The 13,965-nt window shown below is 39.9% G+C and overlaps 1 protein-coding gene across 2 annotated transcripts; it reads right to left on the reverse strand.

Moving 5' to 3' along the window:
* Positions 1–453: 453 nt before the first annotated feature.
* Positions 454–10,227, reverse strand: tfb2m (transcription factor B2, mitochondrial). Of its 2 annotated transcripts, none has more exons than XM_084066859.1 (10): positions 10,089–10,227; positions 9,018–9,366; positions 8,446–8,626; positions 7,904–7,995; positions 7,320–7,476; positions 6,915–7,063; positions 4,446–4,535; positions 3,888–3,950; positions 3,643–3,791; positions 454–2,069 (listed from the first exon to the last, which is right to left on the reverse strand). In XM_084066859.1, the coding sequence occupies exons 2-10, from the start codon at positions 9,288–9,290 to the stop codon at positions 1,868–1,870; spliced, it is 1,356 nt and encodes a 451-aa protein (XP_083922985.1). In that variant the 5' UTR covers positions 9,291–9,366; positions 10,089–10,227; the 3' UTR covers positions 454–1,867. The 2 variants fall into 2 exon arrangements, with proteins under 2 accessions (XP_083922985.1, XP_083922986.1); XM_084066860.1 differs by having other exon boundaries at positions 10,085–10,219.
* Between the last annotated feature and the right edge of the window lie 3,738 nt (positions 10,228–13,965).

Raw genomic sequence — 13,965 nt, forward strand, 5'->3', positions numbered from 1 at the left:
GTCAATATGTCTGTCTCACACGTTGGGCAAAAGTTGAACAGTGAGCACCTACTCCATTGCACTGGAAGAAAGCTGGCTGAATATTTTAGTTATTTTTGCAGCACTCTTCATGAGTGGACAAATCCAGCCTTTTACTCTATTTCAGGTCACTATTAGCTTATATCATTTTATTCAGAGCACCTTAAGACTGCTGAACCATGGACAGAAACCAAAATCCTCATTTTATATCGCACTACAAGAATATATGTAATTCCAACCTTCTGTGTTGTTTTTAAGTTGTGTACGTGTTTGTATCTTGTTTTTGTTGAAAAATGTATCCATTCAAACATAATTGTATTGCTGATATGATAATAAAAACGATTAAAAAAAAAAAAAAAAATATATATATATATATATATATATATATATGTAATTCCGACACAAAATAGATGTTACAATATGATCAACAGTGGACGCATTTCAATATAATTTAATTCAGATTTTCTTGTGGCTATTTTCACATTACAGGTTCATGTCATGAAACCATGTATAGGAATACATGATCTTTGGGCACATTATGAAAGGCATGACATACACCAACCATCCTGTCAGAGACACTAAAAAGAGTAGATTGTCTCTCACTAACAGCTATTAATGTGACACATCTGAAAAAAGTGACTCTGAAAAATAGCGCCTGACAAATAGTTTAGATATAAAACAAGACAGCATGTCTCATATTACTATACTATTACATAAAACATACAAACCAATTAGGCAACTAATGAAAAACCCCAAATCATTAACTTTTACTCAGTTGCAGTAGGGCTACTTATCCAAGTCCAATTTTTATTGCATGCTTGCTGCACTTGCATCTCTGTCTCCAAGAGAACTGTTTGGAAAATCCTCCAGTACTAATGTAGGGTAACCGCAGGGACTTCAAAAATATGCTGAATTAACAAAGCTACTGTACAGTATTGAGTGCATGTCATGGACAAACATTTCACAATCGAGATGAATTCACCAGAGTACATCTATTCATAATGTGACTTGGTTTTGAGTCAATCTGATGATCATTTGATGTTTCTTCCATTTCAGACATAATAACTATGAAGTCATTTAGCACAACTTCAATATTTTCATTCAAAAGCCTTAGTCTGAAAACAAACATTTCTGCAATTGTTTTACTTAAAGATGTATAAGCAGGGTGAAATAATGTTAGCACACTGTACCAAATGCTCATTACCAACATCTAGCCTGCTCTTCCATTTCCAACAAACCGTTGAGTAAAGGTCCAGAAAGCAACTGTCTTGCAACCAAACATACTGAGACGGTCAGTGTTGTTTATTTCATGTGGATTTTCTTCTGCCCGTTACTGTGTGTACATGGACATGTGAGCATCTTGTCTCTCCATGCTTGTATATTTTAAGTGTAATTGTGTATTTTCAAATTATAATCATATTATGTGTACTGTATGCATGTTTACTGCACAAGTTTGTATGTTTTCAATATAGATATATCTGTATATGAAAGCAGGTTCTAGACCCAGCCATCTGATCATATATGCATGTAGGTTCTAGACTCAGTCCTCTCTCTCTGATTGTAGGCAGGTTCTAGACCCAACCCTCTGTGTACTGCATGTAGGTTCTACACCCAGATCTATCTCTTTAGTGTATGTACAGTATGCAGGTTCTAGACACAGCCGCGTGTGTGTGTGTGTGTGTGTGTGTGTGTGTGTGTGTGTGTGTGTGTGTGTTAGGTTTAGAACCTACATTATGTAGATTCTAGACCAAGTCTTTTCGTATACACAGAGTACTCTTTCTCTGTGTATGTATGCAGGGTCCAGACCCAGTCCTCTCCCTCTCAGTGTGTATGCACTGTACAGTACGTTCTAGAGCCATTTTGTCAGTTTGTCTGTAATCTCTGTATTCTCATGGACCTCTTCATGAAGCCAGCTTTGTTTAAACTCCGGGCTCTTCTCCATCAGCTCGAACAGTCTGAGGTACTCGTCTGCGTACACATGCCCAGTCAGTATGTCCGGTTGCATATCCATCTCTGATAACAGTTTGCCGCCGTTGTCTGGAGACCATTGACTAGAAGAACAAGAGACAGCAAGGAAAAGGTAGAGAAGAGAGAAAGTCATGTTAGCTGGAACAGTGTTTTATATGGCTGTATCTGAAAAAAAAAAACTTTTACAGAGACAAACACAAAATGAGACGTTTAAACAGTGTCTCCATTTAATAAGAGTAAACTATTTAAAGAGGCCAGGGTAAAGCTGCATAGAAGTTTTCAAACAACATGTGTGTTGGCGGCCCCAAGTGGCAGCAAGAGGTAACGGATTGACTGATCTTGCATGATTTTAATTGTTCAGCACCTCTTGTTTTGCTTAAATATGTTGCATAGTGCAGCAGTCGTGTCAAAAAGCAACACATATTGGTAAAGAGAACTAAAACCACAACTGCTAAAATTGTAATTTTTGGTCTGTACTAAACATAGTTTACAGGTGTTTTTCATGGTTAAAAAACAAAGGGAGTTTGCTTCAATTACCTGTTCATGCACAGTGCTCATTTCACTCTGCACTGCTGTACTATACTAAGTCTGTATTTGCTGTCATTAGAAAATACAGTTGTCAAGTTTCCATACATGGACAAAACGAAAATGTCCTCTGAATAATAGAGCACGTATTCATTCGGTGCATATACAAAGCAAATGCATATATTGGAGATTAATATGGTAAATGTACTAAAAACAACGCTAGGTTTATCGCCAGCCTATAGATTTCTCTTCTCATGTGTGTTCTTATATCTGGACACGGTTACTGGTGACTGGAAACACCAAACCTGCCCCTGGGGATTATAGGAGCCAAATCGTTTGGGAAAATAACAACAAAAACAATATTGTTTACTATGTGGCCATGGGGTTGCGCTTTTGGGGGCAGGTAGTGAGGATCACTGTCAGGGTTTGACCCGGATGGACAAGCGTTTTTTTTGGCATGAAAAGTATGTTTGGCACCCTGTTTGTTTCAAAACAATTTTCTTTAATAGCATTGCTGCTGCACTGTGGAATTGATAAACTACCCGCATCATATATCATATAAAAATCATCCACCAAACACTGTTACCGCGGATGGTGTGGCAAATTACACGGCTGTCAAAACATTGAAGTTTAGGTGGGTGCATTAGAACGTCAGTGGAAATCAGCTAGTGAACTTCGAGGATTCCCATAATGGCTGCATACCAGCAAGGGCGAGGCCCGCAAGCAGCACCTGCTGGGCCCTTTTTTAGCAGGAATACTATTTAGTTCGCCGGAGCAGTTCTCCATTGCTTTACGTTGACTCTTGAATGTTGTTCAAGCCACACATCAGATTTTGAGAACATGTCCAGCCAATTTGGTAGAACCAGGAAAGATAAGCCACGGAAGTACAGGTGTGTGACAGTATTGATTCTAGTGATGAGGACTTATGTTGTATGTTTATAGAGCACCGAAGTCTGACGTAATTTACGATACAGAGCCACCTGCCTGACAATATAATAAATAAGGCAATGAATATGTGATATAGTAATTATCACCTGGCGTTTGTTATTGGCCAGCATATGAGACCAAGCCATACAAGTTAGGTAAAATCATGTAATGTCATATCAAATTTTAGCAAATATATAATCTTACTTAAGTCTGTCGATGAGCTTAGTTTTCCTCTTGGCCATACACTGTTTGACCATGAAGAACAGAGTGGGGGCATTGGAAGAAGACAAACCGGAGGAGAACAGATCAGCTTTGGGACGCAGATGAACCAGACACATGTGATCGTTAGGGAGCTAGGAGGAGACAGGAGGAGAAGGAGATGAGAGACAGGATGTTAAATATGCTTTTCAGTTTCAGTTTAGTTATACAGTGATTGCTTTCTTCCTTACTTTGCCTTTCCCTCTCTTAAGTGTCAAACTCTGTTTGGACATCATAAACGACTCCCAGGGCTCCTGGATATAAACACAACAGGTTATGTAAATTAAAATAAATTATAAATATTAACACATCTAGTCAAGAAATTGAACTTCTAATTAAGGAACTGGTCAAAAAAATAACACTAAACACCCGTTTCAAAACAAATCTTTACATTACAGATCATCTTCACATTACTGGTAATTAAATGACATAATCTTCACATTACTCTACCATTTAGAACTCTTTACTGGTAATCATCATCATTATTAAAACTCTTTACAGGTAATTTTAACATGACATTAGTAAAAACATCTTTACATTTGATCTTTACATCTTTGTATGACGTCATTACCAGAACTTTTTACATTACTGGCCATCTTTACATAACATTAATACGTCTTTACATAACTGGTCATGTTTACATGAAATTACTCAACATATTTACATGACATTACTGGAAAACTTTACATTACTGGTGATTTAATTAAGAATTTTGCAGCATTACACCCTATTTTTTCTTCCACAGTTACCTTGTGTAGTAACTGGATGTCCCAAGCCATCTGGCAGAAGACACTGAAGGATCTGTATTGCATCATATCACCTGGCTTGGAGATCATCTTCTGTTATAATAATATTCGTATTCATAGTGTTAATAAATATGTCCAGAAAAAATAAAGGAGACACAAACACTAACAGACTGATGGGTGGACAGTCAGATGGATAGAAAGACAAAGACAGGTGGCTGGACAGAGACAGACAGACAGACAGGCGGACATGTTTGTCAAGTTCGTACAGACAGACAGCTATAGATTTTCACCTGTGGCATATCCTTCATCGCCAAGGCAAGGAGGACTAGCCCAGAATATATACTCCCATGTTAATGAATGCAGCCGTTCTCACTGGCCATGCACGGACGCAGATTATATTTCTGCTTCAGGTGGTAAAAAAAGTGTTTCCGTGCGCAGTCTCATTGAAACGTATTGTGAACAGTTGTGCTTGTGCACAAACCTCTGCGCACAATAAAGCGTGTGAGTGGCGCTTTTTTGGGTGGGTTTCCAGTAGGGCTGCAGGAAAAAAATCGATTCGAATACGAATCGCGATTCTCATGTTGGACGATTCAGAATCGATTTTCAGTATTTTTGTATAATGACATTTTTGAGGAGTGGCAAGTTCTGGGCTGAATCGGGGAAAAAACTATTTTGAATCGGAAAAGAAACATTTTTGAATCGAGAATCATTGTTTTGAAAAACTTGGAATCGTGACCCCAAGAATCGCAATCAAATCGAATGGTGAGATAGCAGAAGATTCACAGCCCTAGTTTCCAGTATCACTCAGGAGGACTTCAGTCCCCTCCCTTCGCTACAATACGGAGTTTAAGCAATGGACTGCTACGGCAGAGGACTACGGTAACCGGAAATGATCAGCGCTCGATAGATAAACCTGCCGTCGCCGCAGCCTATTTTACTACGCCAGAAGCTACCGTTCCACGTAGTGTCTACAACGTCAAAAATAGGTGAGTGATTTTAGTGCTTTTGATGCGTTGTTTGTAGGTATGAGCATGGCTAATTATACTCTAGTCTAAACGAATTCACGGAACAGTTACAAAACTGTTCAAAAGTAAGTTATTTCAATTCCTTGACAGAAGCGCCAACTATTATTACTATTATTGGCAAGTGAAGCTGCCGCGACGGGTGTTGTCTTTGTTTATGTCTGTGTTTATGTTTGACACGTGCTGCATAGACGCGTCACCATGGAAACCAAAAAGAGGTGGGAACCCGTCGCCGACGGCTGCTTGCTTAACGATTTTGACTGCTACGGCGATTGCGTCATAGCAGCCGCACTCCGCCTGGCGTCGCCGTACTGAAAAACAGAAAGCTTAAAGTCCCTATTACCTTGGCTAAGGCTCCAGGGAGAGGACTTTTCTCTCTCCTGGCCCCTAAGCTGTGGAATGACCTATACCTAGGGGTGTGCATCTTTAACTTAGAAGATATACGATACATATCTAGTATACCTTAGTACAGGGGTCTTCAACGTTTTCAGGCCAAGGACCCCCTAGCTGAGAGAGAGATGAAGCAGGGATCCCCCCACTCTATATTGCATAAAATTGTGTTTCAGATTAAAGTTTTTTTTTACTTAGTCTGCTATTTTTTCCCTCACACCTATAGCCTCTTTGCCAAAAATAGCCGATCTACAAGCTCTCAACGCCTCGCAGCGTGAGGCGTTGAGAGCTTGTTGATCTGCTATTTTCCGCTAATGTTTCCCTCAGAAAAGGAATTTTAGGGTTCAAGTGGTTAATGTAAAAAAACTAAATCCTATCACACAACGATTTGGCGGACCCCCTATAGTATCTCTGAGGACCCCCTAGGGGTCCCGGACCCCCTGTTGAAGACCCCTGCCTTAGTATATATCTACAGTATATACCTTATGCAGTTTCAGTAAACCGTACATCATATCATCCGGAGACCCCTGTCCAGGACAGGCTTCAGACACGCCTCCTAAGGAGACTTGGCTCAGATCTGAACCCATTTGATTTGGCGTGCTGACGTCGACCCCAGGCAGGGTTCGAACTCACAACCTTCCGCATGAAATCAATACGCTCTAACCGCTACACTAGGGCAGCCCCAAAACATCCCTTACATATGCATGAATATAATTTACTCACTTCTACCTAGTAGTTACAGCATACTATGCAGATGTACGTCGGTTACTTGTTCACAAGCTATGCATGTTATTTAGACTGACAGACTGTTTGCTTGTTCACAAATGATGAGTATGTTATTTACATACTGTACATTTGATTACCTGGTATCCTAGTTACTTTGTAGTACTTAATAGACAGCATTTACCCCGTCAAACTAGGGTTAATAATGCTACTTACTCCAATCTTGCACTTTGTAAATCACACTGCATAGGAGCATCTGATACAAATAAATGCCAACATTGTAAATTGACAGATGGATGGACAGACATAAGGATGGATAAAGACAGATAGTTCTCACCAGATATTCACTCTCGCTCATGAAGAGGAAGATTTCTATTCTTCCGTGTCTGTAGACAGATATTCGTTCAAGCAGAGAGTACACCATCTTCAACAGCCTGGCACGTTCAAAAATCTGTGGCAGTATACCCACCACCTTCACTGGCATGTCTGCGCACACGCACACACACACACACACACACACACACACACACACACACACACACACACACACACACACACATCATGTTATCTAAAATTAATGTATATCTTTTTTGTGCTGTAACTACCAAGTCACTTTAATTTCTTATTCCTGCACAATTCTACCTCAGTTTGTTGAAGGTTCAGTTTGCTACTCTGCGTGTATATATGTGTGTGTGTGTGTGTGTGTGTGTGTGTGTGTGTGTGTGTGTTTTCTCTGTCTCACCATCAGTCCAGTTGGCTGCTTCTGATATCCCCAGATCAGAAAAGAGTTTATCAGCGGTCATGATAGGAGGTTTCATGTATCCACCACAGACGGGATCCAACTTAAAATAATCACAATGGACCACTTTTAACTGGCCATCAAGACGCTCCTCCAACTCCTGAACATGACACAGACACACACATGTATTGTAACTTATTAACCAATAATGAACCACACATTCCTATCATCACAACACACATTCATACAGTATATCTCAACATACATATGTTGGGTTAAGGCTGGTGATGGGTGATGGGTAGGAATAGGCTGTTATATATTAGGTAAGTCAATGCCAACATGCCTGATGTGTCTTCAAGTGTACTGCTTCCATTTTACCTGTAGGTGTGTTTGTGTTATGCCTCCTACGGGGTTAGGTGTATTTATGGTTGTGATGCTCATGGATTTTTTGCTGCCAATTGATCGTCACTCAGTACAGGTAATATAATCAAATGCCATAATCGTGTACAAATATTATGTTACCTGTGTAGGTTAGGTGTATTAATGTGATCTTACCTGTAGTTGAGGTGTACTATTGTGATTCTTACCTTTAGGTAAGGTAGGTAGAACTTGTTATCTTCGAGAGCCACCAGTCTCTGCGCTCCAGCATTCAACAATGTTCGAGTCAACACTCCTGGTCCTAACAGACAAAAAAAAAACAGAGCAGGTTTAATGCTGGAGGAAAATAAGCACTGATGTCCAATCACTCCACTTGCCATTTGTGCTCATGGACCCGTAATTGCAATATCTATGACATAATCTGTGCAAGATGTTTGCTATATTTCTAACCAGTCTATAAAATAGATGATACATGACTTTTCTCATCACTTATACACTTACAAAACAGTTTACATTGCTCATACTGGTCTGACCCTATACTCCTAAATTGTTCTTTTATATGTACATTTTCACTCTTACATGATATCCATGTTATAATAACCATAATCATATTGTGTAATAATCATATTAGAACTATAATCATGCAATAACCATATAACCATTATATAACTAACCATAGCTTGTGTTTAATTAGGTCAAATAGCTTATGAGCACACACACACAAAAACAAATGTCACAAACACACACAGACCTGGATTGCATTCGAAGATGGCTGTTTTGGGATTGTCCAGATCAGGACCTAGGTGTTGTGTTACCAGCTGGGCCAGTGCTGGATCCACTATGTAGTGTCTGCAAGCCTTACCGCGCTTAACTGTAGGAACATTCTCCTCTCCTGCCATGACATCCAGGAAGTCATACCTTATTGGACGACTCTGATCCACAAACACACACACACACACACACGTGCACACACACACACACACACACACACACACGTACATACACACGTACATACACACGTACATACACACACACACACACACACACACACACACACACACACACACACACACACACACACACACACACACCATTAATATCCTTGAAGACTATATTACACAACCGCAAAATGTGCAAATGTCAAAGAATGTCTGGCCATTAGAATAATATGAATGTTAAACCATGAATTCACATGCAGTCTACCCGTAAGGCCACAGTACATTTATATTTTTTTCTGTCATTCTCACCCACAGAGCAGAATGCGGAATAGTGGTATAGTATATCCTACAGACTCAACGTGTAAACCAAGTAAAAACAACTGACCTGTAAGCCCGACAGGTTTCTCTGTGTTGGTGTTGATGAAGGAGAAGTTCTCTCAGACCCAGGTGTTTGCGCGGGGGTGCCAGGTGGGGACCGACTGGGCCCCGAAGAGAGATTGTCCAGGCTGTAGGCTCTTCTCTGGGCCATGAGGAGAACACAGGGTCCAAAGGGTTCTTTAGGAGCCAACACTCCTCGAACACAGGGTCTACTACTGTGTGTGTGGCAGCAGACAGAGCGCATTGCCAACACCCCCAGTCTACACATCTGAGTGGACATGATGGGGATGGATGGATAGACGGACGGACGGACGGACGGACGGACTGACTGACTGTGAGGGAAAGGTGGTCAGTGCCTGGAGAGATAGGCATAAAGGAATGACAATAATTCATTAACATGATACACAGTAAGACCATCCTAGATGAAATGGTCACAGACAATTTCAATAAAACTAGCCATGTTTTTTATTGATTGAATCTTAGTTTGTGTTCGTTTACGTGCTAAAAGAGTTTGAGAGCTGTTTCACCGTACAATGTAAGTCAATGAGGAGCATGTTTTGAATTATCAATTTCTAATGAATGGAGCAATTATTTTAGATTTCTTGTCCACCTTTAGAGTTACATCATGGCAAGGTAACTACACAACCCAAACCTCTACCAAAGTGGTCGTATAAGGGTCCCGGTTTGAGGGGCTGAACATTTGGTCACCCTAGTAGTCCTGTAAATTCACAGTAATTAAATGTACACACGATGGAGATAGCTACCGATAATACATATTTGTCGTGGTAACATTGCAGTCAATATAATTTTTTTTTCATACTAATGATAGAATGCACACGTGCTAAAAGCGAACCGAATGTTCTGCATTAAAACATTTATTCTTCCAGTGGAAAACAAATGACTCGCATATGAAGATGTTCTGTTTTTAGGCAAATTAGGATGACTTTTCTGTAATGGTAAACATTGGCATGCTACATTCTAGGTGGCTAGCTGTTGAAGCTAACGTTACATCACGATCAACTGACACTTAAAGTGTACGTTCGGGTTTTGATCACAGTGGAATAAATAACTTACCAACCTTTATGTGGGGGCCAGTTCTGAAACTCCTCTTATTTGTCCTCTGAAGACGACAGCAGTCACGCAGGTGTGTTTAGTTTAGACATGGTTTTCATAATACTGTGACATTGAACAACACGCTGCATGTTAGCTGTGTTCCGTGAGCAGAAATAACTTAGCAGAAATAAGACTTCCGGTCGACGATCTCTTCAGAATAAGAGTACCCTCTAGAGTAAAAAGAGGCCATTGAGAAACGATTCATTTGCACATTAAAACCATAAATGAAGCATTTAAACGAAGCTAGACAACACAGATTATGTTTATTTGTAATTAAAAAAACAGTTTTTAACTGTTTTAATAACATTTAAATACAATTAAAAATGTATCTAAATGGATAAATGCTGTTCACTGGAGTGCATAGACTTCACAAATTGGACGCTGGACACGAGACAGCTATTTGCCGGGGCACGTGTGACATACGCACGCGTTCAGGGAGACCCCCTCTACAACGCCACAGGAGAGGGGGTAGAGGGGGTCTCCCTGAACGCATGCGTATGTCACACGTGCCCCGGCAAATAGCTGTCTCGTGTCCAGCGTCCAATTTGTGAAGTCTATGCACTGAAAATGGCCCTTTTCTGACCCCTGACCTCACTGGACGGCCCGCCACTTTTCCAAATACACCTGTCTGGCTTAGCGGAGAGTGTGGCGTTGTAGAGGGGGTCTCCCTGAACGCGTGCGTAAGTCACAAGTGCCACGGCAAATAGCTGTCTCGTGTCCAGCGTCCAATTTGTAAAGGCTATGCACTGAAAATGGCCGTTTTCTGACCCCTGACGTCACTGGACGACCCGCTGCTTTTTAAAATACACCTCTCTGGCTTAGCGGAGAGTGTGGCGTTGTAGAGAGGGTCTCCCTGAATGCGTACTTATCTCACAAGTGCCACGGCAAAGAGCCATCTCCTGTCCAGTGTCCAGTATTGTCTGAAAACTGCACTTCTTTTTTACCTCTGGACGGCCTGCAACTTTTTTTTTATTTTTTTTTATTATCTCTCAATGTTCACCAACACTCTGTACTGGTCTGTATACATTTTCTATCAAGTTCAGGGCGCGCAGTTATGGAACAGTTCTCAAACACACACACACACACACACACACACACACACACACACACACACACACACATTTTTAATTAATTCTTCTGATTACATTCTTATTTGTATTGTATTTTAGTTTTTAAATAGGTGAGATCAACTTTATAAACCCCCCATGCGTTATTTGTTAAATCTCACCTGCACTATCTACTATTATTATGTGTAGCGTATTTTCTATTTTGTTGTTGCTTTTATCATTATTTATTTTCTTCTGCAATAAACAATATCATATCATGATAATTTTCCAAGAGTGATCTGGCCTAGAGGCAGCATTATTACAACAATGGACAAACAATACAAAAACAATACACATGTAACAAACACAAATGAATATCCAGCTAAAGTGCAAAACAGGATCAGAAACTGTGCTAAGTGCACATTTAATGGGGATCAATAGCCAGTTTAAATCAGGAACAAAATAGCACTTAGAAGTGATCTAGTATAAGCATAGAGTTCAAAATAAGAGTAGCCTATAAGCCATTTAAAAAGACATACATCATAAATGTATTTTTTAATACATTTGTCTCTTTAAAAAATATAAAAAATGTATGATCTTATTTTGAAGGCAACCGGAAACCTTATTTCTGATAGCTCGAAAACCGGATGTCCTATTTCTGCTCACGGAACGGAGCTCTGTTGACCCTCCTTACGGCTGTTGATGCAGACCGCGTCACGGCGCTCAGCTAGTGTTGCCAGGTTTTGCGAAAGAAACAAGCAACCAGTCTATGAAAACAAGCCCAAAAGAAGAGAGCCCTTCTACATTAGCCATTTGAAATAGCTGATCTACAAGTATCTGCTATTTTAAAATAAAATCTTGAAGACATTTTGAAAAATGTGGAATGTTTTTGAAACATTTTAACAACACATATCTTGTATGGCATAAAATATTTTCAGATGGGGGGTCCGCAGACAGACAAATACATATTAATGCGGGGGTCCTTCACATGAAAATGTTTGAGAACCACTGGTTTAAGCAATAATAGAAACAAGCCCAAAAAACCGCAACCCGCCGTCCCGCCGCAACTACCAAGCAACTTTACAGGGAAAAACAAGCCCAATGTCGCTTATAATAAGCGGACATGGCAACACAATCTGGCGCTCAGCTAGCTTGCGTGCTGGGTGCATGATACGATCGACACCTTCGACAGCCAATCAACGTCTCTCGCTCCACACTTTACTATTGACAGCGTCATTCATGCGGAAGTCATCGGAATCGATCGACTACTAGCCTAATATGATGCTACTTAATCTAGCGAAATGGTCTCAGTTTTATAATTAAACTACGTTTCAAAGCAATTGCTTGCAAATGAACATCTAAGTACATCTAAACAGCCTTCATTTGCCACAATAAGCCCCTACAAACATTGTATACTACTACTTATAACTATAAGAATATCGTAACATGATGCATGACAGCATCATGATGCTACGGAAGCTACCGAGGAATACCAAAACGCTCGCCCCAAAACATAGTCGCCCCGGGGCAAACCCGGCGACCTCGGAACGGTCGCCATTTGGTATTCCAAACAGTTTGGGAATACCAGGTGGCGACCGTTCCGCATTCAACCAATAGTTTACTGGGGTTACGTTTAGGCTAAACGTATCCTCAGTAAACTATTGATTGATTGGCCGAATGAATACTTATTATTACCAGTTTGCAAACAAATACATAAAGTACAGTTCAAAGTACAAAAGGATGCTAAAATGATTAAACCCTAGAAAGCACTATGACTCGTTTCCATTGGGGTCGGTTCACCTCCACCACCATCTCCCCTCTAGATAGGATTGCATCCAGTTCACTGATGTGATTGATTGATTGATTGATTGATTGATTGATTGATTGATTGATTGATTGATTGATTGATTGATTGAAATTTGTATTAGGCAAAAAGAATGTAAAACATCACAAACATCACATGTGCTATCAAAAACAATTGCTTTTAGCTTATCCATCAATATAGAGTGATTTACGGATGCCTACACCTGACCTTATTCCTAAACGTAATCTCAGTAAAACGGTGCCAAAACTTAACCTTATTTCTAATAGTCCGGGAGTCATTGGGCTTAACGTGGTTTCGTCGGTAAAAGTTTTTTTCTCAACTGATTCTTGCTGCTGGGGGTCCCCTCTTAAGGATTCAAGAGGGTGCCCGGTGAAATCCCTTGAGCATTTTTTATTGTTAACCCCTTAATGCCCAAAACACTAAAAATTCCCCCAAAATAGACTTCTATGGTATTTCATGCAAAATACTTGATCTAATTGCTTAAAATTTGCTTTCTACAGTGTGTATCCATGTAAGTGGATGTGTACAGTGCATTAGATTTAATATTTGTAAACTTTTAAATATTAACCCCTTCATTCCCAGAACAACTTAATCTTTAAACTGTGATATTGTGAAATAGAACATGTACAGAAATCAAATCAAATGCATCAGATCTGCTTTCTACTAAGTCTAATAGTGGAAATGGTCATGTTTCCTTTTGGATGAATGCATATTAACCCTTTGAGGCCAACCATCTTTTAGTCATTAACCCTTAAATGCCCAAAACAAAAAACGTTTTTTATGGCATTTTATGCAAAAATATTGATTTAGCGCATCAAATTTGATTTCTACAGTGTTTATCAATGAACGTGGATGTGTAAAATTTTGTCTTTTGATTTCACATTAGAACATTTCATACATATTAACTCCTTCACACCCGAAGCACCAAAATCCATTAAAAATGTTGATTTATGACATGTTATGCACAGTAA

Source organism: Gymnoscopelus microlampas (assembly GCF_963454915.1).
Source record: "Gymnoscopelus microlampas genome assembly, chromosome: 1".
Lineage (NCBI taxonomy): Eukaryota > Metazoa > Chordata > Actinopteri > Myctophiformes > Myctophidae > Gymnoscopelus > Gymnoscopelus microlampas.